Source organism: Parasteatoda tepidariorum, chromosome 10, assembly GCF_043381705.1.
Source record: "Parasteatoda tepidariorum isolate YZ-2023 chromosome 10, CAS_Ptep_4.0, whole genome shotgun sequence".
In the NCBI taxonomy this organism is placed as follows: Eukaryota; Metazoa; Arthropoda; class Arachnida; order Araneae; family Theridiidae; genus Parasteatoda; species Parasteatoda tepidariorum.
In genome coordinates this window covers 24562765-24589340 of record NC_092213.1, presented here as the reverse complement: position 1 = coordinate 24589340, position 26576 = coordinate 24562765, and the positions used below count along the sequence as shown (strand labels likewise).

The 26576-nt window shown below is 29.4% G+C and overlaps 2 protein-coding genes and 1 long non-coding RNA gene across 4 annotated transcripts in view; all 3 read right to left on the bottom strand.

Annotated features, from left to right (window-relative positions):
• Positions 1-661: 661 nt before the first annotated feature.
• LOC107437571 (U24-ctenitoxin-Pn1a) lies at positions 662-10080 on the bottom strand. 2 transcript variants are annotated; one of them, XM_016049629.3, is made up of 5 exons: positions 10031-10080; positions 5638-5682; positions 4173-4209; positions 3388-3612; positions 662-864 (listed from the first exon to the last, which is right to left on the bottom strand). In XM_016049629.3, the coding sequence occupies exons 2-5, from the start codon at positions 5662-5664 to the stop codon at positions 713-715; spliced, it is 441 nt and encodes a 146-aa protein (XP_015905115.1). In that variant the 5' UTR covers positions 5665-5682; positions 10031-10080; the 3' UTR covers positions 662-712. The 2 variants fall into 2 exon arrangements, with proteins under 2 accessions (XP_015905115.1, XP_071042532.1); XM_071186431.1 differs by having other exon boundaries at positions 9945-10051.
• A 1938-nt stretch (positions 10081-12018) lies between these two features.
• On the bottom strand, positions 12019-21962 carry LOC107437573 (equistatin-like). The gene is made up of 3 exons (XM_071186748.1): positions 21828-21962; positions 13327-13440; positions 12019-12265 (listed from the first exon to the last, which is right to left on the bottom strand). Exons 2-3 carry the CDS (start codon positions 13427-13429, stop codon positions 12120-12122), a joined length of 249 nt encoding a protein of 82 aa, XP_071042849.1. The 5' UTR covers positions 13430-13440; positions 21828-21962; the 3' UTR covers positions 12019-12119.
• Positions 21963-24296: 2334 nt separating this feature from the next.
• LOC107437567 (uncharacterized) overlaps positions 24297-26576 on the bottom strand; it is a 7465-nt gene continuing 5185 nt past the window's right edge. Inside the window, exon 3 of the long non-coding RNA XR_006224637.2 lies at positions 24297-24501. This is a non-coding gene — a long non-coding RNA (uncharacterized lncRNA). The remainder of the gene's footprint in view (positions 24502-26576) is intronic.

Here is a 26576-nt window from a genome sequence, read left to right as displayed (position 1 = left end):
GAAAACTGCCTAGGGTTAAGGGATACATACTAATATGCCTAAGGGGCCGATATGCTTCTTAGGATTAGATATTTTGGTCCATCTTGGAATTCGTTCTCTACAAATTTATTCAATTTAAATTTTAGTGTATTAGTGTAATAAAATAAAAAGTGGGTTCAAGTAATATAACTTAAGGGCTGTCATAAACTGAAAGCATTACTGTAATAAATAAAAAAATAAATTGGATAGCCTGACTAGCATAGTTTTATTTGTAATTTCATAATGATATAGACTTTTGTAATTTCAAAAGAGTGGATCCTAATAATCCGGATTTATGGTATCTTCTGAAAACACAGAGTTGTCAGGGATTTTCTTGTCATTTATACTCATTGTAAATAAGCTCCATTAGATTATGTGATTTTCCTACACTCCTAATTTTTCTCTTCTCCGTTGCCATGGTTTGGCAAATCTTGTATTTTCCTCCACGATAGTACGTTTCAGTAAGAAATTGGAATAGACAGGTGTGGATAAAAAAACAAGATATTCCATAACAATGACAACGAACAGGGTTCTATGTGGAGAGTGGGGAAATTACATAACCTTGAGACGGTTGGCCTTTTTACAGTGGTTGGCACAGCAGCATAGATGGAATTTTGAAAATGAGATTAACCAGGTCTTCATAAACAGTTTGTTAAGATTTTATTAATCAGATAATTGGACAAAATTGATTTTCTTAGCAGTCAAGACCCTTTCCTTCGTGCTTGATGTCTCCGACTTGTTTGCCGTTCTTGTCAACACACCAGCAACTGTTGTTGAAGTCCCAGCATTGTTTTGGTGTCCAGCTACCGTTATTTTCACACTGAGGAATGAAAGCGTTGTCGTGGTCTAAAATTAAAATGACATAAGAAGTTTAATTTTTTGGTGAAGTTAATGTCCTTTAACCTCAAGTGACCTGAGTTTTGAACTGCAGGAAATGGGATATTCACTCAGAAATGTGTAGCTTAGAAGAAAGTAAATTCATAAATGAGATAAAATGCTTGAAAAATTCAATTCTTATTTTCTGTATTTAGTTTTTTTTAATTGCTACATGAACAATAAATTTTAATTTTTAGCAATTTTTGCATAATGTAGGATTTTTTTCACATTAAACAAAATCCACTTGGACTGAAATAATAATATATGCCACAAAACTGAAATAAAAATATACTTTAATCGGATTTCTCTCCCTTTTTTATAATTTTTTAATAAGAAACTCCAATCGAAGAGACACCACATTAGGTGGGCACCACATTAGGTGGGCCAACGTCACTCTCACAGTGAGGACAGATAGGACAGAGAAGGAAAGAACATCAATGCCTTGCCTGGCATTCGAACCCAGAACCTTTCTGATGCAAGGACAGTTCCCTGCCCCCTACACATGCCGGTCGGCTAATTTTTTTTATATTAATAACCATTATCTCTCCAAACAGCAATAATACTGCTAGGCGTCATTTTCATAGATCTACTTTTTCTTGAAAAGATAAAATAACTTGTAGAAAGAATATTTCATTTCTATTTTTTTTTTCGGAAAACATTAACTTTCTGTGATACCAGTTGTGATACCAGTTTGAAAACCACAACTGTCTGCTCATCATAATTCATCATAAAACCACAACTCTTCAAAAAATAGCCAATAGAAGAATACGTAATCGTAAATTTTCATGACGAGCTTTGTTTTTAAATAAAATTTTTTGAAATTTTCGTTTGTCACAAGTTATTTCGCATAAGAACACGTACCCCCGCTAAACTGTTCCCGTACCCCTGAGGGTACGCGTACCACACTTTGGGAAACACTGATGGAAATACCGAGGAAATGTATGTGGCATGAAATGTGGAAGTGGCACTGAACTAGACCAAGTATATATTTCGGACATTTACCAAAGCGACTATGTGACAGTCAACATTTACCGGTCGAAGTCAACAAACACAGATTTCGGTCATTAACAGTAACATATACACATTAAAAGTGAGCTTTGGCTCATTTTTGAAAACTGGGGTCTAACAAGAATTTCGCAAACCTTAGAAATGGCTTGAGGGTATTTAGTGATCAGTCACAATATTTTCAGAGTTTGCATTTTTACAGTCATTTTTTCCCTACTAATGTTTCCTAATCGGCACTTTATAGGCATTCGGAATTTCCACTAGCTTATTGTGCAGAAAAACAAGTTAATCAAATAGGGTTTCGTATGTTTGAAGGAAGTAAGAAAGCATGTAAAATTTTAATCAGAGTCTAAAAGTTTCTTTCAGCAAACGAGTCTGAGTCCATGTCAGGTTCAGGATGAGGCGATCTTGTCTCTATTATCCTAGCTATAGCTTTTTGGTTAAGATTCTTTGTAGTGGTACCGATATAACAGTTGGTTTTAAAAGCAGGTATGTTATAACTAAGGCCCGGATTTTTATGACATTTGCATTTTTTTCATTTTTGGACATTTTTTGACCTTTAGAGCATTTTTTGAGATTTATAGAGCATTTTCTTTAAATTTTGTGGCGTATTTTGCATTTTAAAGCATTTTTTAAATTTTTTGTTAATTTTTTTCTAATTTTTATTATTTTTTATAATTACACTGGCATCCAAACAATGAAGAAAATCTTTAGGATATTAAAAGGTGAAGCAACATCTTTTCAAATTGAAGAAGAATTGTCAGTAAGTGTAACCGTCCTTTAGTACGCACCAATAACATCAGTAGACGTTGAAACAAGCTTCTCCTGGTATAAAAATTTGCTTTCAGACAAGAGACGCTCGTTTACATTTTAAAATATTGAAAAAAATTTAATAATCCACTGTAATTCTGATATTTAGTAATATTATGAGATGGAAGTTGTTATATTCATTTAATTTTCTATACAAAATGAAAATGTTTTGGAGTCAATATATTTTCCTTTTTTGTGTTATTTTAGGATATAAAACATATTTTTCAAACTTTAATGAACGTAGAAGAAGTATTGCATTGCTTTATATTTTTTGAAACGACTCATAATAATTTTAAAGAGTAAAACATTGTTTTAGTTCAATATTTTTACTTCTATTTAAGTCATGTCATAAGGCATTTTTTAGCGCAATTTTCGCATTTTAAGGGCATTTTTTGCAGTTAAGGGCATTTTTTGCACTTTTTAAGGGCATTAATTGAGATTTTTTAGGTCATCAAAATCCGGGCTCTAGTTACAACTATGCAGTCATTTAAGATTTTTTTAAGATTTTTTTTTATGAATTATGAATGTTTATTTAAATTATTTATGCATAGTGGTGGTCAAAATGATAGTTAAAAACACTTTGTCAAACAGTGATAAAGATATCTAGCGAAAATCAAAAGATTCGGCAGCTAATTAGCATGTAGATTAAAAATTAACCATATTGAAATAATAGCTTACTGCTGTCAATCTTGCGCTTCCTTTCCAAGAAGCATCCACACTCCGTGAGCTTGGACAAAATTGGACTAGCAGGATGTCCTTTTTTGTCGTAGCAGACGCAGAACTTGCTGTCTTTGTAGCATTGCAGTTCCTCGTAGTCACCATTATCTTTGCACTTAGGGATGAGCTTCATGATGGTCTCATGCTTCAGAGCTTCCTCTCGGCGCTTCTCACATTCGCTTTGACCTTAAAAAAAATAGAACAATAATCACAATGGCACATAAAATAATATTAAAACATAAATAAAGTGTAAGGCTTGCCATTTTTTAGTATTATCCCTTATTTGGCTATATTTGTGTAAAATAGTACCATTTGATATTGTTTGTTTTGCATCATAGCATGCTTGCGAAGTCTTCCGAATTCCTTTGTTGCTTATTTCATTGAAATTTAAATTGAAAGAACGCATTATATTGTAAATACTATTAGTATAACAATATTAGATGGAGCTCTTTTTCAAGTTTAGGCGTGAAAAGAAGTCGAAAGTAGTATCCCGGAAGTCTTATGATGAATTTTAACCCCTAGCGCCATCTGAGCTTAGCTTTACACAGTCAACCATCCATTAACAGTTTTCCTGTATAGGCCAGCAATATTCGAAAATAAAAGTCAAATGAAGAATTTGATTGATAAATATTTTCGTTAATGCAAACTTTAAAAGAAATTGAAAATTAATATATGTTTTTACGTAAAGTTTAATTGCTTAATGCATTAGAAAGTATTTTCTTAGAATTAAAACAAGGACTACATACCTCTAGCCAAAGCAGCACAAACAACCACTGAGGCTACCTGTAAAACAATTATGTAAAATTAGTGATTATGTTTCAATAAAATAGTTTTTTATTTATTTTTATTTTGGAGTGTGTTTCGCACAGAAATCTATGAATATATTATGCTTATTTGAAATAATTCATGAATATAAGAATATATTTGAAATAAATTATGAATTATATTATGAATATAATTTATGAATATACTCGAAAAATCATGAATATGCAAGGCATTTGCAAAATAATTTCTGAATATACGAAGAGTGCTCGAAAACGAGAATGTGATTAAGTGTAACTTGAAATCTTCATTTTTTAATGTATATTTTGTGATGCAGAATTAAAATATTTTATATATAATATAATAAATTTTAAGGATATTCAAATGGTTTTAAGTAGTTCATATTTTAGTTGCAACAAATGTGAATGTTTAAACATTCATAATACTAACACGAAGTTGAACCATGTTTAGGTTGTGGTAAATTTAAATGTTTAATACAGCCCGAAATTGAGCCATATTTAGGTTGTAGGAAATTTAAATGTTTAATACAGCCCGAAGTTGAACCAAGTTTAGGTTGCGGAGAACTTAAATGCTGTCGTGGTTTAACATGCACCGAAATTCTCAATTATGTAGGTACGGAGGAAAGATGCGCAACTTCAAGAACATAATTTTTAATTAAAATATTTTGCAAATTTAAAACTCTAATACTTTGACCATCAGAATAATAAAACCGAGGTCATGGTCATATCTAATAGAACAAAATTTATTAAAATGATTTATCTAGAATATAATTAAAAACAAGTTTTAGCTTTTTAAATGATTATTGACTGTTGAATTAAAAAGTTCTTAATGTGAAAAATTAAACAAACAGCAGAAAAACAAAGACTTGATTTAAAATTCAGTTCTATCGGTGCACGCCAGACTAAAATTTTTGCTCGCTACTATTTTCATGAAAAATATGAACAAGTTTTAAAATGTTAACAGATGAATAATATAAAAAAAAACTTTTGGTGTCTAAAACCATTAAAGAATGTAGAAACTGAAAAATAGTAAAACATTTATTGCAAAGTAAGAATAATATTAACTTTAAACGAGGCGTTCCTATGGTTTCGATGGTTTCAATGTCTTCCACATGTCATAAGAAATTGTCTAACTTATATTCTCAGACTCTGTAATTCTTAAGTCCAACTCTGTTGCACTAGAATATCTAGAAACTCAGTTACTTAGTGCGTAGCCCTATATATCCAGTCGTCAGTTAACAAATTATAACATTTGTTAACTACGATAACATTTGTTAACTACGAGTTAACAAATGGTAACTTAACCTCTGGTACTAGGACATATTATTTTATAACTGTACTAAAATATAATAAATTAAACACTAAAAAAAACTAATGTCAATATGATAAACATAAAATATTTAAATTCACTTAAAAAATTTATACTTACAGCAATTAAGAGAAAAAGTTTTGCCATGCTGGGTATTTGGGATTCCTACAAATATTTAGAGAAATGAATATAATATCTATAAATATGTTTGAAATAAATATTTAGTATAGAAAAGCTTATAAAAAATGGCAAACATTTCATAACAATGGAAAACTAGAAATCCAATCTTTAGGTTCAAATTCATTAAGGTTTTAATTTTTCCGTATATTTTTTATATTACTGAAAGGCAAGGGTTAAGAGGACATATCTTAAATTTGCTTAGAAATCAATGCACGTCATATATAAAGCTTATAATTCAGACAAAAAGTGCAACTTGACGTAACCCTTTATTTATGGATTTATCTTTATGGATATATCACATAACTTATCCATAAACATATCCTTTCTTGTCCCCTAAAAAATCTAAAGTATCTCCAATTCGGAAAATTAAATATGATTTAAATAGTTTGGTCAAAGGAGAGGTTGAAAGTTCATAAGAATTTTGCATTTTGAGTATTTCACTGTATTACTGAACTCTTTAAGGAAATCGGACATTGTTTGTACATAATTATAAAACTCATTTACCCGAAGTAAATTACGAGAGTAAAAAGTAATCAAACTATTCATTATTTTTAAACATATAGGAATATGTTTGAATGATAAGATAAACACTTTTACATCATTTTATTAAACTCAATTATAACAGAAAAAAATCTAATTTTTTAAACTAAATTGATTCCTCAATCCTCATGAAATAAAAGTTTAAAACATGGCTTTTTTAAAAAATTTTTGGGTCAAAAACTATTCAAAAAAATATTAGTCTAATTTTGAATTTTGTTAAAATTATATTTTTAAGAAGGATTAATTTTTTTCTCACAATTTAATTTTTTTCAAATATATATATATAAAAATGAATGTCTATCTGTCCGCCTGTCTCTTTGTGGGTCCTTTATAGACTCCTAAACCATCCGACCGAAAGTGATAAAATTTGGCATACAGACAGTTCGAAGCACGGGGAAGGTCACTGTCGACGTTAGAAGATTTTACGATGAACCGTTTGAGCTGGATAAGCGAAAATTTCTGATTGTTAAGATTTGGTTAAGACTGGTTAAGATTTTGGTATTGTTTTAAATTAAATTATAGTCGATTCAATGTTTCACTAATTTTAAAGATAACACCATTGATATTTGATACCTTATATCTCTATTTGATTAAAAAACCACTTATTGCAAGTACTTATTTTTTTATTTACAATGTCAGATAAATTCCATGAACGATATAAAGTGGTAGCATTCGTGAATTAGGTCACCAAATGGGATAACTGCAAGTGACGTAATGTTAGTATCTCGATCCTGATTGGTTGCTAAAACATGGCATTTGTTTACGTTAGTAACTGTTTTTACCATTTCTATTTCAAGTAAGCCAAGCCCGTCGAGTATCAAGTTTCTGTAAGTGATATAATTTATATTTTTTCACAACGATTTCATTTCTTTCGTCCCATATTTCTTATTTAACACAAATACAAGCACGAAGTCATGTAGAACGTAAACAAACTAATTATGCATCGAAGTTGTCGGTTACAAAATATTTTGTAACCGATTTATTAGAAGGCAGGAACAATAATTCTTCGTCTTATTTTATTTACAACTGCCTAATTTGAAAATAAAAATTATGCGAGCATAATTTTTACTCATAATCATAGCATACTCATAATCATACTCATAATCATAGCATTTACTCATAATCATAGCGAGCATAATTTTAATCATACTAAAAAGTAACGCGGATTAGTTACGTTAGGATAAAAGTGAAAGCAAAAACGATTCTGTTTCATTAAATATACCTATATTGATATATTGATGCAAACACTTTACGTTTCTTTCACTGATTCATATATACTTGTAAGAAATGTCACTTTCCTGGTTCTTTCACTGAGCTGTTCAATTGTGTCGGTATATGCTTTTCAGTTCTGTGCGTGATTTCGTAGCGTTGCTCAATATTGACCAATTAATTTTTTTTATTCCTACCCCACCCTGTACGAAGAACGGGTATTCAGCTAGTATATAATAAAAATGACGAATAATTATTAAGAATTATCATTTTCATGGAATTGTCCTTGTATAAATATCCATTACAGTGACGTTAATTTTAATAGATATAGCAAATGCGTAAAACAAAAAACTTTTATTAAGAGGCCTAAAAGTTTGACTGTTTTTATCTTCCTGACTAAATTATAGGAAAGATAGTTTCCTGATTGCAGTTATATTCCACAATTTTAATTTTTAAAATACGAAACTAAAAAATAAAAAAAAATGAGGACGCATTTTTTATTTTAATTTTAGAAGAAGTGCATTTTTGCATCGGATTTTTAAATGCAAACTTTGATCTGCTTTAATTATTTGCATATTTTTAGAAGTCCAATAAACCATTAACATATTTGGACAAAGAATTCAAATTCTTAGATTTTAAGTTGCTTAGGCTAAATAATATCAGAAGATATTATCATTTAAAACTGGCTCATTAAAAATATAATTTAGTTTTCCGCTGAAATTTTCAGCATTTTTAAATGATTTTTTCAATACTTGTATTATTATTATAGTAAAATGTAGAGAAAAAAAGAGTCCTCTTAAAATAAAATGCTTCTTAATAATTTTGTTTAATCAATTACAAGAAATAAAAATAAATTTAATGTTATTAAGGAATTAAAAGAAAACAGATTTTCTTTACATAAACTTTGTTTTGTTTTATTTTCCTTACATGAGCTTTATGTTTTTTTAATTAAATTAAAAAAAAAAACACTAATGTTTATGAAATCTTGTTTTCGATATGATGTACATTCGTGAAACATATGTTTTATTTAATTATTCATAATTTATTATGCAATTAACATTATAAATGTTGTTCAATTTTAAATAAATCAGAATGCATCGGGCACATGGTTAAAGCATTATGAGAAAGAAGTTTTACATTTTAAATCTTTTACGGGTTATGTTCACTTTTTTTAGTGTTATCAATATTAAAAAAAGTAAAAATGTTAATTAAAAACTTTTATTTAATATAAATTTCTCTGATTTTACAAAACAGTAAACTTTTTATGAGCAATTGTGAAAATTGTGCAATTGTGTTCTTCTACATTTTATTTAACCAGGAACTTTTCTTTGAAAATTAATTTTAGTTATGTAAACTTATAAGATTAATTTTCACGTTAACATATTATAAAAGTAGACATTTTTGATTTTTAGAAATTAGGGGAAAAATTTCTATTTTAAATTAAAATTAAGGTCCGATAAATTATTTTTGAAAATACACTGAGAAGTTGCAAGTGACCTAGAAAAAATCAATTTTGCAAAACAAATGCACTTTTCCTTTTTCTCCTTGTTTTAATTACGATTTTTCACTTATTATTGCAAAGATTTGAATATTTTAACTTATATCACAATCATTATTAAAGTCTTTGAAGTAAAGCCAATTCAGAAGATGAACATTATCTTAAAATTTGTCCGTAACATAAAAAAGCTTATTTCTAGTGAATTACGAGATAGTAAGGGAAAGTAAGGATTGCTTAAAAGATTCTTATAGTTGTAAAAGAAGCTCGGGAAAAAATCGAAAACTTATGTTTTAAGCTAAGATACTTTAATGAAGAATAAAAGTCATGCGGATTATGCAAACAATTATAAATTATGCTTTGTTCTCATCTTCCGCAATTTACTGGGCCCAAGGGGTCCAATAAATTACGCAAAAATGTGGAAGCTTTAGATAACAATTATCGCTTTACGAGAGTGTTCCTTTTATACATTCTTTTTCTGAAACTCTGATTACAAGCAAAATTATATTTTGGTACCTTTTAATTAAAAAAAAACAGTCTAATAGTTACCAACAAGAATCTGATTATCGGAATTATATTTGTACAAAAATATAAAATCCAAAAGAACAGTTTTAAAAAAATTCATTAAAATATTTGCAAATAGTTGATTTTGTAAATTAAACAAATTTCCAACGATGAATAACTGTTTCTATTAGATCCAAATAACTGCAAATAAGTAAAAATTCGAAAACTTATTGCTTGGAAGTGAATCGTGTTTGGAAGAAACGCAAGAAAAAAGACAGCAGTGTTTTATGTTGTATTTCATTAATATAAGTTATTAAAATGCTAAATATAATTTCACCCTTATTTCGAACTAAATTAATACAAAATAATGAAAAAAAGTATGAAAAATTTTTCAAATAAAAATTCTGAGTCAAAGGGATAAGAAAGCTTTTTAAAAATTCTTCTTAAAAAGTTTTTAATGTATTTAAATTTTTTAAAATAACATCATTGCAATACTTACTAAAACATAAAAGAAATGCTATTATATATATATTTTTTTATAAAAACTTAGTTGATAATTTAAATACTAAGCTAAGATTAACTTACCGGACTGTTCGGAGAATGGTGTCTACACCTTATCTTTTGTTAATATATATTAGTTTCAACATTTGTTCTAATTCCCACGCCAACTGAAATCTCAGAAAGATGCAGATGTGATGTAGGTCAGGATATATTAAATGTGTATTCTTATCAAGAAGTTAGAAAAAGGATTCTGATGAGTCGGTACTTTTGGTTAAGATAAACTTTAAAATATGATAAAAATGAAAGTGAATTTAGTGATAAATATTGTTACTTTTAATTGAGTTAAATGCTTGAATTATATTTTCTAAAATCTATAGCAATATGAGTTTTCTCTCTGATATGTATGTATATTGATGTACAGAGGAAACAATACTTCATTTATCTACTAGATAGCAATGTTAGATGCGTAGCTGAATTAAATACTGTACTTTTTGTACATAAAGGCATTTTAACTTATAAATAATTAGTCCTATCATCTCTTTCTAGGTTTCATACGCCTCAAAGCTAAGAAAACATTTGCAATAATACTTAATTTTTTCCAGATAGCAATGTTTAAAACTATTGCTTCATTTACCACCTTTCCCTCTTTCACCTTAGCCGACGCATGAAGTAAAGCAACTTTTTACCACATACTATTCAGAGGGTTCTTAGTTTGTTCCTGGGTAGAACTTGTATTCAGATATTCGAGCTATGACTATTTTTGTGCTATTAGTCTGGCTATTTTTGGACTATTAGTTGTTGAGAAAAACATATTTCAGAACTATAACCGGTATTTACAGCTAAGGATACAGCTAATTGCTTGAATATATATTATCAAAACACCAAGTGATCGAATTATTATTGTCAAACAAGTCAAGTGATTGAATTCTTATTGTCAAACAAGCCAAGTGTTTGAATATATGATATCTAACAAGCCAAGTGTTTGAATACATAATATCAAATAAGCAAAGTGTTTGAAAATCTAATATCAAAGAAACCAAGTGTTTCTTATCCTCTGAAATCAAACAAGCCAAGTGTTCGAACATCTAATATCAAACAAGCCAAGTGTTTGAATATTTAATACCAAACAAGGCAAATGTTTTAAAATTTAATATTAAATAAGCCAAGTGTTTGAATCACGAATATCAAACAACCCAAGTGTTTGAATATCTAATGTTAAACAAGTCAAGAGTTTGAATGTCGAGCTTGCCTTACGCAAAAAGAGAACCTCTTAAGGAAGTGAAGAAAATAAAAAAAACATGCATTAAGATACAATGTTGAGTTCTACTTTTTGGTTAGTTAAAATTATTAAATTTTGATTATGAATTAAATTTTTGAACTCTTGAACGCGCATTGTAATTATATTTCCGCAGATTATACAAACACGATTCAAATGTCATTTTGATCTTCGCATCTATACAAAACATTCTTGAAGCTTTCTTTTTATGCTTGAACAGCTTCAAATTCGTAATTTCATACATAATCCCTGAGATCATCAAATAAAATATACTTATTATGCCTTACAGTATATTTGTAGTTTTACCATTAATTGAAATGTTATTGTCAGATAACGTTTTTTTAAAATAATTTTTCACTATAGTTGAATTATGATTAGACATATTATTTGAAGAAAAAAATTGAGCCATTTCACAATAATTTACGAAAGAATGAAATGATAAAAGATGCATCAAAAGTGGAAAAAAATTAAAGCAAGAATCGTAATTTGGCTTTATTTTTGATTTTTACTCTAGATAACTTGTTTGTGATTCTATTAGCATATGATCGTAAAATAATGTAAATGTGTAAATTATGAATGGAATAGTCAAAGATGTTGTTTAGATTATCTTCAGTACAGAAAACAAATATCGTAATTTTGTCTTATTAGCTATTTTTGCACTAAACTACATCAATTCTAAAGACATGTTATTAAAATGATGCAAATGTGTCAAAGAAGAACAGTTATATAGTTCGCAGTTCAGTTGGCTTTAATATGTTGTTATATATTTTCATTCAATGCATGGAAAACAAATCCATTATAAATAAATCCATCTTTTTATTTATTTCAGAATACATTTAAAAGAAAATTTAAATGTAGTTTATTTTTCCTCTAAAGAAGCTGCTGGTTTTAACTCGTCTAGCAGTTAGGTTTTCCTCTGACTGATTTGGTGATTTGGTTTCCATCCTTATCAGCGCACCAGCAGAATCCAGTTGAACCACGACACTGTACTTGGCTGTAGCTACCATCTGCATTACACATTGGCACGAAGTTACCAATTGTGCCTGAAAACAATAAAATTGTATTTGTTATACAGTATTATTGTGCAGACAGTATCCTTTTTTTTAACACCAGTTTTTAATTCGTTTGTAAAATCTTCATATTTAAATTTCAAACTGAGGCGTGTTTTATAAAAATAACTTTTAACGGCAAGCAGGATTAACCAAGGCTCAAATGAAGTATTCTAGAATAAAGATCTTATATGATAAACTTGATAATATCTACCCTCGTTTACTAAACTTAAATCAGTATTAATCTGCAACCATAGATGTGATATGAGGCAAACTTTTTGTGTTTAGAAATAAGTTTTATATATAAATTTTATGTATATGTCACGGCGAAAGACTGAAATCGGTGGTTGTTGACTTTCACCGGAGTATGTCGACAATCACAGATATGCTTTGNATAATATTAACGAATAAATTAATATAAAATTGGATATAACAAATATTTCGGACATTTGCCAAAGCGACTATGCGATTGTTGACATTCACCGGTGAGAGTCAGAAATAAGGGTATTTAGCAAATATTTCGGACATACACGAAGCGACTACGTGAATGTTCGCATTCTTTAGATTTCGGTGTTTTACCGTAACATACATATACATTTACAGTATATGGAAACAATAAATATGTATGACGTAAATTGCCAAAAATAAGAGTTCTAACAATAGTAATTTCCCCCACAATCATCGATACAAAATATTTAAAAAAAATAAATAATGAATTTCCCGATATTTTCATAACGTTGTTCCTTAGTTTAAAACTGACACTTTCTGAAAATTTACAAAACTACGTTACAAGTCTTAACGTTTATTTCGTAACATAGTATTATAGTTTCCTTATTATTGTAAGTTTATTTTTCTCACATAATTGATTCAAGTTGGTAATTGTATTACAAAATCTTAAAATGCGCATTAAATTGACGAGTGTGGCAAAATTTACTTTTCAAGTAATTGATTCAGTTTCTTAATTATCTTATGAAACCTTTAAAAGTAAATCTTCAAAAATGGTAAATAGAGCAGTGGATATTAAGTCCAAAAAATATGTAAAAAATTTTTTTTACCTTTTGCCAATTCTTGTTTCCGTTGTACTTGGCAAGCTGTATCAGCTCCAAAAATGGTAGCGATGAAACAAGAGAGCAAAACCAAAACAATGAAGGATTTCATGCTTTGTTGTTCTGAAACAATAGTAAGTATATCTAGTTAAGTATAATCTAGTTAAGTATGCTTCCGTAAGATCTAAAAATCATTAAGGAGAAAGGTAATAGTTTTTAAAGTTGTTCTCATTCGAAAAAGATTAATGGCAAATGACAAGATTTGGTATGGTAATTGACATCACATCGCACTACAACTACACAAATGGGCTTCTGGTTGCATCTAAAGACAATATTGGCGCTTCCGAATACTTCTTTACCGAGCACAGAGATTCGTTTCGATTGGAGATTAATGAAACTGTCCATAAGTTTTATAAGCAGAAACTTCCAGAAAATACTGTTATTTCTATCACTTAAATATAGCTCGAATAACAGCGTAGTACAGCAAAACAAAAAGCCTCACCATTTCAAACGGGTCAATGATCTAGCTCAGTTCAGGACAGAATTAAAGTCACGAGCAGACCATTACCATTACTACTCTGCGAGGCACTTTCATACTGGCGACGGAACTTCGGAACTTTCGATACGATTTTAGACCATTCTTGCATAACTCCGTAAGTATTGTTCCTATCACTTTGAAATACGAAGTTTCTAGAACAATATATTTTTGCCCCAAAATGATCTTCTAGTGCTGCCAAATCGCCACGATTGTCGCCAAGTCGGCAAAAATATCGTCAAACCGAATCTTTCATAAGAAACACATCAGAGGTTATCTTCTCTCTAAATTACGTTAAAATTTCGGGACACTCTTGCAAATTTTCTAATTTTAACGGTTTTTAGTGTCAGTCTGAGATATTTAGCCTAATATCTGAGCCTAGAGGTAGGTAGCAATTACAAGCACCTCTCTCCCTATCCGGGACTGGAATTTTCCAGCTTTGGAACATTACAGTGAGTAGATTATGAACCATTTAATCAAGATTGAAGAAAGCGAAATATAATTAGATATTCAGTATTCAGTATGGCGAATTGAACCCCGAACTAAACCGTAGTAGGTGAATTCTACCCACCGCACCAATTGGTCAGTAATAGTGTCAAGAACAGGATAGTTTGTAAAAGCCTTCGCTAGGTAATCCCTTCTTTTGTACGCATATTTATATAATTTAATGTTTTGTTTGTGTTTTGATACATGGCTTTAAAGAAAGTATTTCATTGTGTAGGCCATGGCATATTGCAAAATTCTTACTATTAACATTTTTAAAATGAGAAATATTTCAAAAACATAATGATTGTTAGATCTTACACAAACATATTTCAAATTCATTTTTTTTCTCCCTCGTATACAAAAGTAATCAAACCTTACACTTCCTTCTTACCTCAGGATGTTTACGTAATATTTTAACGGCATAATTAATAGAAAGATCAGTATTGTTTTATAAATTTATATTTAAATTTTTTATATTTCATGTCGTTTCAAAAGATTAAAATTACTATATTAATTAAATTTTTTGACGCCGTCTCTGTTTCAGAAAATTCTTCCCGCGAAATTTTTCTCAGACTACACAAAAATCAAAGAATGAAAAATATAAGAAACTTTGTAAAAGTTTAGAGAAATGTTAAATTGTTTAAGAAAAATTCTGATAAGAAAACATTATTGACACAGGTGTTAGCTTTTGGCTTGTTTTTATGACACAGTTGAAATTTTTTAATGCGAAAAATTGAATGTAAATTATGATTTTTGACATTCTTCCAATTATAAGTTGGAAGAAGGGGGCACTTCTTTATTCAGTTTGAATTTCGATTTAATTTTTTAGTAATTAATTATTTTATTTCCATTTCGTTCAAGGGTCATTCAAAATTTTCGAGGTGAAACAAAAATTAATCGTATTAAAATTATAATTTTTTTCAGGCACGTATAGGATGTTTCAGATTTTTGGCTTAAAAATAGCGACTTCATTTCGTATTTATTTATAAAATTTATCGGTTGCTCATGGTCGTGAGAAACTGATTGGCAGGGCGCTGGACTCCCGCTCGTGAGAACGGGAGTTCGAATCCAGCCGGCCGAAGACTCCCCGTGCAGTAACTGGTTACTGGGGCACGTCGGCACAATTTGTTGTAACTGGGGCACAATTTGTCGGGTCACGAAGTTCTTCATGCTCCCATAATAAATTACACCTCCAGGGGCATTGAATTGGGGATTGATCGTTCTCTGGTTCAGGTCAAATTTAGGGTCTGTGGATGAATGAATGGATGTATGTATGGGTTCGCCCTATGAACGGGTGTGGCAGAAGTCGAATTCTTGTCTATAGATGGCGCCACTGGAAGACAAGAACAATCGCACCCCTTGCCTTAATGGCCCACGACAACAGCAACAACATCGGTTGCTCAAAGAACTTTAAAGAAGCTCATTTGCATAATCCTGTAAGGTTGACTGAAAATAATTTGTTGCTGTTGTTAAAATGCCATCACCAAATAATTTTGCTTACATTAAAAAATTATTTTAATGGGAAGATTTGATGTTATATATATATATATNGTACATGTGTGTGATACTAAAATGTCTGAACATATGCACTAGATAAAATCATATGTACATACATTTCAGTTACATTCATTTGTACGTATACAAATACGTACAAAATGCAGTACATGTTAATACGTGCAAAATGTATCATTATAAAATACATTCTACTATCTATTGTAAAATATAATCATTTATAAGAATACAATACTCTTGTAATCGTGTATTTAGATTACATGTAATCATAATTACATGTAATCAAATTACATGTAATCAAATTACATGTAATCAAATTACATGTAATCATTAGTTGTGATTACTTGTAATCACAACTAATGATTGCTTGGAACTAATGATTGCTTTGACACTAATGATTGCTTGATAATGATACTAATGACAACTAATGATTGCTTGGATTGTGATTACTTGTAATCACAACTAATGATTGCTAATGATTACTTGGAATCATGATTACAAGTAATTGATTACTGTAATCAAAATTGTAATCATGATTACAGCTATAATCAAACTTTGTAATCACGATTACAAGTAATTGATTACTGTAATCAATATTGTATTCACGATTACAGCTGTAATCAAACTTTTGAAAATTGTAATCATGATTACAAGCAATTGATTACTGTAATCAAAAAATGTAATCGATTGCATTTTTGTCCAACTTTGGTAATTACCAGCACCTCTCTCCCTATCCGGGACAGGAATTTTCCAGCTTTGAAACATTACAGTGAGTAAGTAGATTATGAACCATTTAATCAAGATTGAAGAAAGCGAAATTTAATTAGATATACAGTATTCAGTATAGGGAATTGAACCCCGAACTAAGCCGTGCTAGGTGAATTCTACCCACCACACCAATTGGTCAGCAATAGTGACAAGAACAAGATAGTTTGTAAAAGCGCCTTCGCTCGGTAATCCCTTCTTTTGTGCGCATATTTATATAATTTAATGTTTTTCATGTTTTTTGATACACGCCTATAAAGAAAGTATTTCATTATGTAGCCCATAGGATATTGCCAAATTCTAACTATTGATATTTTTAAAATGAGAAATCTCTCAAAAACAATAACTTTTTTCCCTTTAATGATTGCTAGATCTTACGTAAACATATCTCGAATTCATTCCTTTTCCTCGTATACAAAAGAAATCAAACCTTACACTTCCTTCTTACCTCAGGATGTTTACGTAATATTTTAGCTGCAGAATTAATACAATGATCAGCATTTGTTTTAAAAATTTATATTTAAATTGTTTTGTATTTCACGCCGTTTCGAAAGATTAAAATTACTATATTAATAAAATTTTCTGACGCCACCTCTGCTTCAGAAAATTTTAACAAATCATAATTTCTAATAATAACTGTACATACTACAAAATATGATAGTATAAGGAAAAAAAAACGTTAAGGGAAACGGTCTTTATGAAAAACGTTTCCCTACAATGTCGGTGTTATTTCTTATAAATCTTGTTTAATAGTAAAAAATAAAATATGTGAAAAACCTTTCATCATTTAAAGCGTTCTTTTAAAAAATAGTACAAAAACTACTTGGAAAATTGCTTGAATAATTTTAAATTTCTAAGATATCCAAATGGGACTTTTTTCATTAGTTACGAATTACAGATCACTACAAAATTATATGTTTTTTTTAAAACATTTTTACGCCCAAGCGCAGCATAAAAGAACTACTTTAAACACTCATATATTACAAAATTTTAAGAGATTTTCTTTCGAACTTTAAAATGAAAATTTTATTATCAATTGAAAAGTGCTCCAAAAATTTTGTTTAATTTTGTTGAATATTTTTAAAGCTATATCAAGAAAAAAGAAAAAAACATAAGACAGAAGAATAGTTTTTCATAAAATGTCCATATATCCTTAAATATTTAAGCTAAGTTTTCGAAATTTCATTCAAACATTGCAAATAACAGTGTAAGTTAAAAGGTTATTACGATATTTTCTGGTATAAAATGTTCAAAAATACTTGTTTCCGTTAATAATTTATTGCCAGTTAAGCTAACAGTGTTCGTCAGGTAACTTCTTAAATTTTAAAGTGCATTTAAGAAGTAGAGATTGTATCCAAATGAAGGATTTTTTGGCCTGTCATCTTTCTGTACGAAGTCTAAGATTCAAAAACCATAGTGGGTAAGAAGGAATTGTTTCTGTGGTGTCATTAAACTTTTTGCCCTTTAAATATTCAGAAATTTTTCTCAGCTTCTTTTTCTACTCTTTCACTTTTTTAAAAAAATCCTACAATGCCCAAATTACAATTTTTCAACAATATTTTGTAATTTGTACAGTTAATCGGATGAACAGATTGCTTTACTATGATTTTAGAATAAAAACTCTAACAGTGTTCGTCAGGTAACTTCTTAAATTTTAAAGTGCATTTAAGAAGTAGAGATTGTATCCAAATGAAGGATTTTTTGGCCTGTGATCTTTCTGTACGAAGTCTGAGATTCAAAAACCATAGTGGGTAAGAAGGAATTGTTTCTGTGGTGTCATTAAACTTTTTACTCTTCAAATATTTAGAAATTTTTCTCAGCTTCTTTTTCTACTTTTTCACTTTTTTTTAAAAATCCTACAATGCCCAAATCGCAATTTTTCAACAATATTTTGTAATTTATATAAACGGGACACAGAACCGCAAAAATCGTATCATTTTAAAAACTTTTTATGTCCAAAGCAGAAGGAAAATTTTTGTTTTTTTATTTGGTGCTGACATCTTTATCAAAAGAATAGATTTGATGAAATAGATTCAAAAGAGATTTTAACAACAATATTGTGAATTGCATGCATGTTTGCATAAATATTGGGTTTTCATCCAATATAATAATTTTCTGTTTTCTTCTTTTAAATCTCGCCTCGCATCTAATTTTAAAAGAAAAAAAAATTTGACACACACTTTCTACCATATTTTTTTTATTGAAATAATAATTACAAAAAGGCTTTGTTGTTCTTTGAGTTGAAGTGCATAATATTGTGAGAAAATGGTGACAAAAGCGATTTTTTTTCTAAGTTTCGCTAAAACTTATCCACGACTTCTATTTCTATAAGGTGCCCGTGGATAAAATAAGATTTTCAGTCGACTTTTGAAACAAAAATAAGTCACATTATAGTGTCTCATTGTTACATATTTTTGTACAATTTTGTAGGGTATATAATTTATTTTAAATTGTCCTACATTTCCCTCTCTGAAAAGTTTTGAAGCTAGATTTCTGTCAGAGACCTGTAAAAAAGTGTTCCAGCCACTGACAGTAAAAATAAATTTATGCCCATAAAACTATCATGAGCATAAAAAGCATTTGCTCGTAATTTTTCCTTCTCTTTGTGGTCGAAAATATCAATTTATGGTCATTTGCTGGTAAAAGTTCAGTTCGGGTCTAATCTGTCCGAACCCGTGGAATGAGGCGAGATGTCGAAGTACTGGCATTTGTTGAAGAGTAAGAGAGTTTCATTTTGTTGCCTGTGGTCACCAATTTAGAGGGAGGGAGAAAGATATATTCTTTGGTGCCGTCTGACATCGAAACTGGGAATTTAGTGTTCCTAGTCTGATGCTTTAACCACCGTGTAAATGCGTGAGCACCCGTGAATTCATTTAAGTTTATAACTGCATGAATTAACGGTCAACTCCATTAATTTTGATGAAGTTTGTCACAGTTACGGGCACTGGACATTTTTTTGTGTAAGAAGGGCGCTGGCTAAAGCTAAAATTTGTTAAAAATTACGAGTACTAGGCTTTTTTTTCTCAAGTAAGAGAGCTTACTGTATAAATAAAAGGTCAACTCTGAATTTTACGGAAATCTCTTGGGGAGCAAAACTAAGCGAAACTATTCATAAAATTTGCAAAGAAATTCCAATCAGTTTAAATAAAGAACTATATAAAATTTTTCCATTAAGAATACCGCTATCCTCTTATTGAAAAAGATAAGCTGTGCGTAATATTTATAAATTTAACATTATAATTATGTATTTTTTATTATTATTGAGTATCTGAAAATTAACTGAATTTTTAAAATATTTTTAGGAAATTTTTTTTTTTGTTGTTGTATTAAAGCTGTATTGCAAATGCAATGATGTGATGATATTTCACGTCAGCACTGTGGTCGGTGCAAGATGGATACGGAATTCCTATCGACCAGCTATTGCTTGGATGCGAACCCGGTTCACCTTATTGGGAGGCGAACGCTCTATCCCCTGAGTCATCGTGGCATATAGAAATGCTTTTATTTTTTATTATTTTTATTTTTTATATATATAACCGTCGTTGAACAGCCAACCAGTTTTTGGGTTTACGACTTCTAATGTTCAACTCCGTACCCCTGCAATTTTGAACCCAATCTAGAAGACGAGGGAACTCCTGGATCAAGTAATGGGTGAAATTTGCTAGTCATGGAGGACTTTTTGATGGAACTAACCCGACTTTGCGTTACATGGAGAGGAAAACCACGAGAACCTCCCAAGTTTAGCCTGACGGCAAGAGGACTCTAACATATGTTCCGTTTACCACTGAGGATATTTCACATCAGCAGCACTGAGGTATGTGCAAGAGGGATGCGGAATTCGTATCCACCAGCCATGGTTGGGATTCAAACCCGGTTCACCTCATTTGAAGGCGAATGCTCTATATCTGAGCCATCGCGGCTTATAGAAATGGTTTGTGAAATATGGAAAAAGATTAGCACAACCATTTTTTTTCATACTAAAACATACTTTTCAACTTAACTCGCTGATGAATGTTGCATGAAACCGCGGAACATGTTTTTTTCTATCGATATAAATTGTTTGCAAGTGATACAGAGGAGAATTGAGAATGTGATATTATCTCCATCCAGAAATGATAATAAATAATTTTTGTATTGGTTACTGGGAAGTAAAATTAAGGCAAAGTGAAGATATCATCTTTTCATCCTGCAAAGTAAACATATTTTATTTTCTATCTATCAGTTATCTGCAAGTAAAATTAAGGAAAAATGAAATTGTGATATCCTTTTCCTCCAGCAAAGTAGATCTATATTTTTTTTCTAATCTAACTGTTATTTGTAAGTAAAATTAAGGAAATATGAAGATGTGATTATCTTTTAATCCAGCAAACTAAATATATATATTTTTTCTTTATCCGTTATTTCCCAGTAAAATTAGGGAAAAATAAAGCTATAGTTTACTTTTCATCCAACTAAGTTAATATATGTTTTTTCTATCTATTAGTTATCAGCCAGTAAAGTTAAGGGAAAAAGAAGATTTGCTATCCTTTCCATTCAGCAAAGCAAATATATGTTTTTTCTGTCTATCAGTTACTTGCAAGTAAAATTAAGGAAAAATGATTGTGTAATATCCTTTACATCCAGCAAAGTAAATCTGTGTTTTATCTATAAGTTATTTTCAAGTAAAATTAAAGAAAAATGAAGATGTGATTAATTTTTAATCCAGCAAAGTAAATAAATATATTTTTTTCTCTATCAATCAGTTATTTGCAAACAAAATTAAGGAAAAGTGAAGATGTGATTAATATGAAGATGTGAAGTAAATGTATGTTTCACAAATATTTTACCTAAACATCCATGCAGTACTAATATATATTCATAACATGTAATAGGTCTGTATGAAACTTAATAAATCTGAAAAATAGAACAAAAATGCTCTGCACAAAGCTGATTTTTCTCTATGATATTTGCAGTAAAACTGCATAATTTCGAAGTTTCAACTTTTTTAAAAATTAAAAACACTGCTCATCTACTCAATAAAAAATCTTAATTATTTTTCGAGTATTAAATTGAGACGTGCTTTTAAAAGTAATTTGAATTTCTAATATGTCTTTTAGAATATTTTATTTAAGTTTTAAAGTACAATTTTTAATCGTCAATTCGAGGGAAAAAGATTTTTATGAAGCAAGTGATTAAAAATAGAATAGATAATTGTAATAAAAAATCCACTTACAGTAGAGCACGAATTAACTTTCCAAAATGATCTTAAGTAGTTTTAAACATAAATACGAACTGATGAGACTGTTTTTGCTAGTTTATATAGTAAATGAAAAGATAATAGATACTCATTTCAAATGATAATAAAAATTATGTACCAGTTTTAAAACATAGAACATGTTCTTCCTTATTGGTTCACATGTGTTATAATCGTCATGATTTAAACAAAAAACATGATAATTCTTTTAGTATTTGACGTTATCTGTTACTTGAGTGTTTATGAAAGATTTTTAAGAGTTAGTTCAATTATATGTGTATAGTTTCAATATTTATACAGGACACGATAAAATTGTGCGTTGCTTCGTAGTATATTTTTAGCAATTGACGGCAAATTGTTTCGATTTTTAAATTTATCTCATCACACTGACTAGATTTTAATACTTCATACCGTTGAATTTTCAAAATTTTGCTTGCAGAATTTTTTTACATTGCACGAATTAAAACAGAAATTCAAAATATTAATTTTAGTAACACCAATTGTGATAGTAAATAAAATCATAGAATAGATATTTATTATTAGACATTTTTACTGATTTTATTCATAGTTCATACGACTCCATGAATTTTAGTTCATGATATTTGTAAAACTAATGAATAACACATAGGATGCAATTTTTATTTTTGTTTTCTGTTCAGTGAGATTTTTGTAAAAGATCTTAGATACCTTCGTATCACTTATTTCAAATCTGCTATCCGTTTCCCTCTCCAAGCTACAATTTTATTTTAAAATAACATTTTTAGTCTATTTTACTCGAAATTTACAAGTTTTAAAACGTTATATATTACAAAGGGTTGCATAAATGTTGAAACAAGCTTCTAGAGTGTCAAAGCGCACAATCAGGAATAAAACTGCACCTGATCCCATGCCCTCATACTCCACTAGGGGTTTCCCCTATTATGAACTGCTTCTTCGTGTACTTTTGGACAGGCCATAATTACTAAGCGCCTGTAGCCACGTATGACGACATTTCAAGGCAAGAGCTTCTACGTAGTTTTAATCCTGACTATGCGTCCTAACTCCTCTGGAAGTTTGTCACAACATTTAAGCGATCTCTTGTTATATCGTTTTCAAACTTGTATATTTCGACAAAGACTAAAATGTCATTTTTAAAAAAATCTGTAGCCTTAGTAGCAAAACTAATTTTATGTTTGAAATCTCCACGCCCGATTTAGGCAAGATCAAGTGTTTCTATAAATGCAACAAGGAATTTGTTCCCCTGTGTAATAATTAATCTGGGCGTGTGCGAAAATTAATGTCGCAGGTTATACTGAGTACTAGACGAATGCACGTTGCAGCGTGGTTAGCCTGGTACGAATTGGTGAAAAGTGTTGTAACCTTAGTATGCAAGATAACTCAGTCATCTTCGATCATCTGGAAGGAACAATATTTTTTTTAAAAAATCGTTTCTGTCCGTAGCGCATGCAGGATTGTATGAAAGTATGTCAAATTTGCATGAAACTTTCGCAAGATCGCTATTGAAACTTTTCCATGTGTAAGACCAGGGCGAAGGGCTAGTTCATTCCTCTCTTGGAGCTGAAGCTACGATTTCCCTCCTCATGATTGTTTATCGGAATGCTAAGCCTACCAACGGTTTCTGGCATTTTTCAAAGTGGTAAGAAGAGGTTTGCTATGTAGCCATCAACGCCGGCCATCGACATAAGCCATCGGCAAAAATGTTATGCTTGCGACTGAACTCTTTGCCATTTGAGTTTTCGTTTTAAGCCACAGCTATTAGAAATTTGAAACACTTTTGGTTTAGCATCGCGAACGATTGGAAACTTCACCTTGACAACGCGTTTTATCATTCAAAAGCTTTCTGGTCGATTGATGGGATTGATTTTTCGTAAGACGAAATGCTTTCTTTACATTCTGAACTGATTTTTTAAAACTTAATAAAATATTACTTAATTTTGTTTAGCGTAGCTCTTCTGATGGATAAATGATCAAACGTGTTTTCGTTATATTCTGAAACTGATTTTTTCAAACTTAATAAAATATTACTTAATTTTTTTTAGCGTAGCTCTTCTGTTGGATAAATGATCAAACTGGTTTTCTTTATATTCTGAAATTGAGTTTTTTAAACTTAATAAAATATTACTTATTTTTTTTAGCGTAGCTCTTCTGTTCTGTAAATTATCAAACTTGCTTTCTTTAAATTCTGAAACTGATTTTTTAAAACTCAATAAAATATTACTTAATATTTTTTTTAGCGTAGCTCTTCTTTTGGATAAATTATTAAACGTGTTTTCTTTATATTCTGAAACTGATTTCTTTAAACTTAATAAAATATTACTTAAAGTTTATTTTAGCGTAGCTCTTCTGTTGAGTAAATGATCAAGCGTTCTGTGCAGTTTCATTTAATTTCATTATTAGTTTTTAAAAAAATATTGTTTGGATACTTTTGAAGTAGTTATTCATTCACCATTCTTTTAAATGTTTTTTTATTTTCTTTATTGAAGTTAAACTGCTTATTTTAACAATTTCTAACAGTTTGGACGTCCTCGGACAGATTTTGTGAGTTGGTTTCCATCTTTGTCTGCGCACCAGCAGAATCCAGTTGATCCGCTGCACTGTACTTAGCTGTAGCTACCATCTGAATCACATGTTGGAACGAAGTTGCCAAGAAGGTCTGCAAAAAAAGATAATTTTAATTAATATGCATGTGAAATTAAAATTTCTTGGCAAAAAATACACTTTTTTAAACATGAAATTCAGATAATTCTTAATTTTAAAATATTATTATTGTAGATTTTAAAATATTAATATTGTATATTTTAAATTAAAAATATCTTTTATAAACAATATTGATTATTTTTTCTGAGAAATTCATAGGGATTATCTATGGTAATTTTTTTTACCGAACTTTAAAATTTTTTTTATTTTATTTAAAAAATATTTCATTTTAAAAATTTCGTTTTATTTTATTTAAAAACTTTTCATTTAAAGAATATTTCATTAAAAATTTTTTTTATATAAAAAATATATTGAATAGAATAATCATAAGTAAACTGAATTCTAATATGCCATTCTATTATATGAACTTTCATATTGTAATTATATTAGAAACGAATAATCCTAAGAAAAATCAATCCTAATATGATGTTCTATTATATAAGTTTTCGTGTTGTAATTATATTTGAATAAAATAATCTTAAGAAAACTTAATCCTAATCTGCTATTCCATTATATGAGCTTTTTTATTGTAATTATAATTGAATCGTATAATCTTAAACAACTCTATCAGAAAATGTACTTGAAAACTTCATTGAAATCAACAACAAAAAAAACGCATAAAACAATAAAATACGACTTATTATGTAAATAAGACGTGATTTATTGATTATAAGAACAGAATGCCTGCTCACATTCTTAAATCTTTGTTCTTATTTCATCTTTAGGATGTCTTCATCTTTAAGATTTTTTCTTCTTGACATGGAGTGTCGCGTGCAAGCACTCAAAACACGTCAACGTTTCTTCCTTATCAATCATGAATCAGATGAAGTATTTTTATTTTTATTTTCAAGTTCGTAATCAAAATTTTTCCTTTAGTTACAATAAAGGCATGGTTTATTTAATTTTCTGATGATTTTATGAGTCACTTATGATTGATGAAAAATGATTTTATGAGTCACTTATATGAGTCATTTTGGATGTAGTTTTAAGGTATGATAATAATAACAGAACTAACTGTTAGTATTTGGCATTTACACTCTATTCCAATTTTTTTCTCATTTTTTTGCCTATAGTTTAGTTTAAAATAAATCCTTTTGATTTGGAATCAGATATAAACTTATTATTTAGTACTTTAGCAACGCCATGTTTGTTTTATAATATTTTAAAAATTGTTTGCGTATTTATCTAAAAAACTATTGGTTTTAACTGACTGGTACTATATTCCAATTTGAATAAATAAACTTAATAACGTAGGCAGTCTAAATTAAAGTAAATATGGTGGTCCCTTAATTAAGAGAATGCCTTATTACATTCGGGGGGAATAATTGATTTTGATTTACTTCAAATTAAATAAAATATAATTCAATGATGCAGAAAATATAAATTCATGTAAATATTATAGAAATGTAATAAGAAGTAAGTCACATGATAAGCTATTCCTAAAGCCACTGGAGGGAATAGTTTGGATGTATGACCTTTTATACTGGATCCGTTGAAAACTTTTTAAGTAAATTTTCAAACTAATTGTAGCCTTTTCAAAATGAAGTAAGTTCAAAATAAAGATAAAACAAAGGAAAATTACAGACAAAAAAATAAAAAACAACTGGGAAAAAAATTCCCAAAACAAAAAGATAAAATTTTTTTCAAATTTTATTAAAAAATCCGGAAAATAAAAGATCATTTTCATCAGCCCACGCGATTATTTCCGCAAAAAAGAGTGCTTTATAATATTGTATCAATATAGCCAAGGCAAAATATATCAATACAATAGTGTGAGGAGCACTCAAAAAACTTTTTTTTTGAGTGCTCCTTTTTTTCTCTTTCCTTTTTTTTCATATGTCTGTAATTTTCCTTTGTTTTATCTTAATTTTGAACTTATTTTATGAGTTTTATTTACTTGCAGCTTATGCGCAATAAATGAAACTTATTATTTTTCTTAATTTTCTTCGTGTTTTTTTGTATTTAATTACTTTGCTCTCTCTCTCTCTCTCTCTCTCTCTCTCTCTCTCTCTCACTCTCTCTCTCTCTCTC

Coding starts and splice junctions, on each gene's coding strand:
- LOC107437571 (XM_016049629.3), bottom strand. CDS start 5,664: ATGGCAAAACTTTTTCTCTTAATTGCT. Junction 4,210..5,637: donor AACTTTTTCTCTTAATTGCT/GTAAGTATAAAT, acceptor ATTGTTTTACAG/GTAGCCTCAGTGGTTGTTTG. Junction 3,613..4,172: donor TTGTGCTGCTTTGGCTAGAG/GTATGTAGTCCT, acceptor ATTTTTTTTAAG/GTCAAAGCGAATGTGAGAAG.
- LOC107437573 (XM_071186748.1), bottom strand. CDS start 13,429: ATGAAATCCTTCATTGTTTTGGTTTTGCTCTCTTGTTTCATCGCTACC. Junction 12,266..13,326: donor GAAACAAGAATTGGCAAAAG/GTAAAAAAAATT, acceptor TATTGTTTTCAG/GCACAATTGGTAACTTCGTG.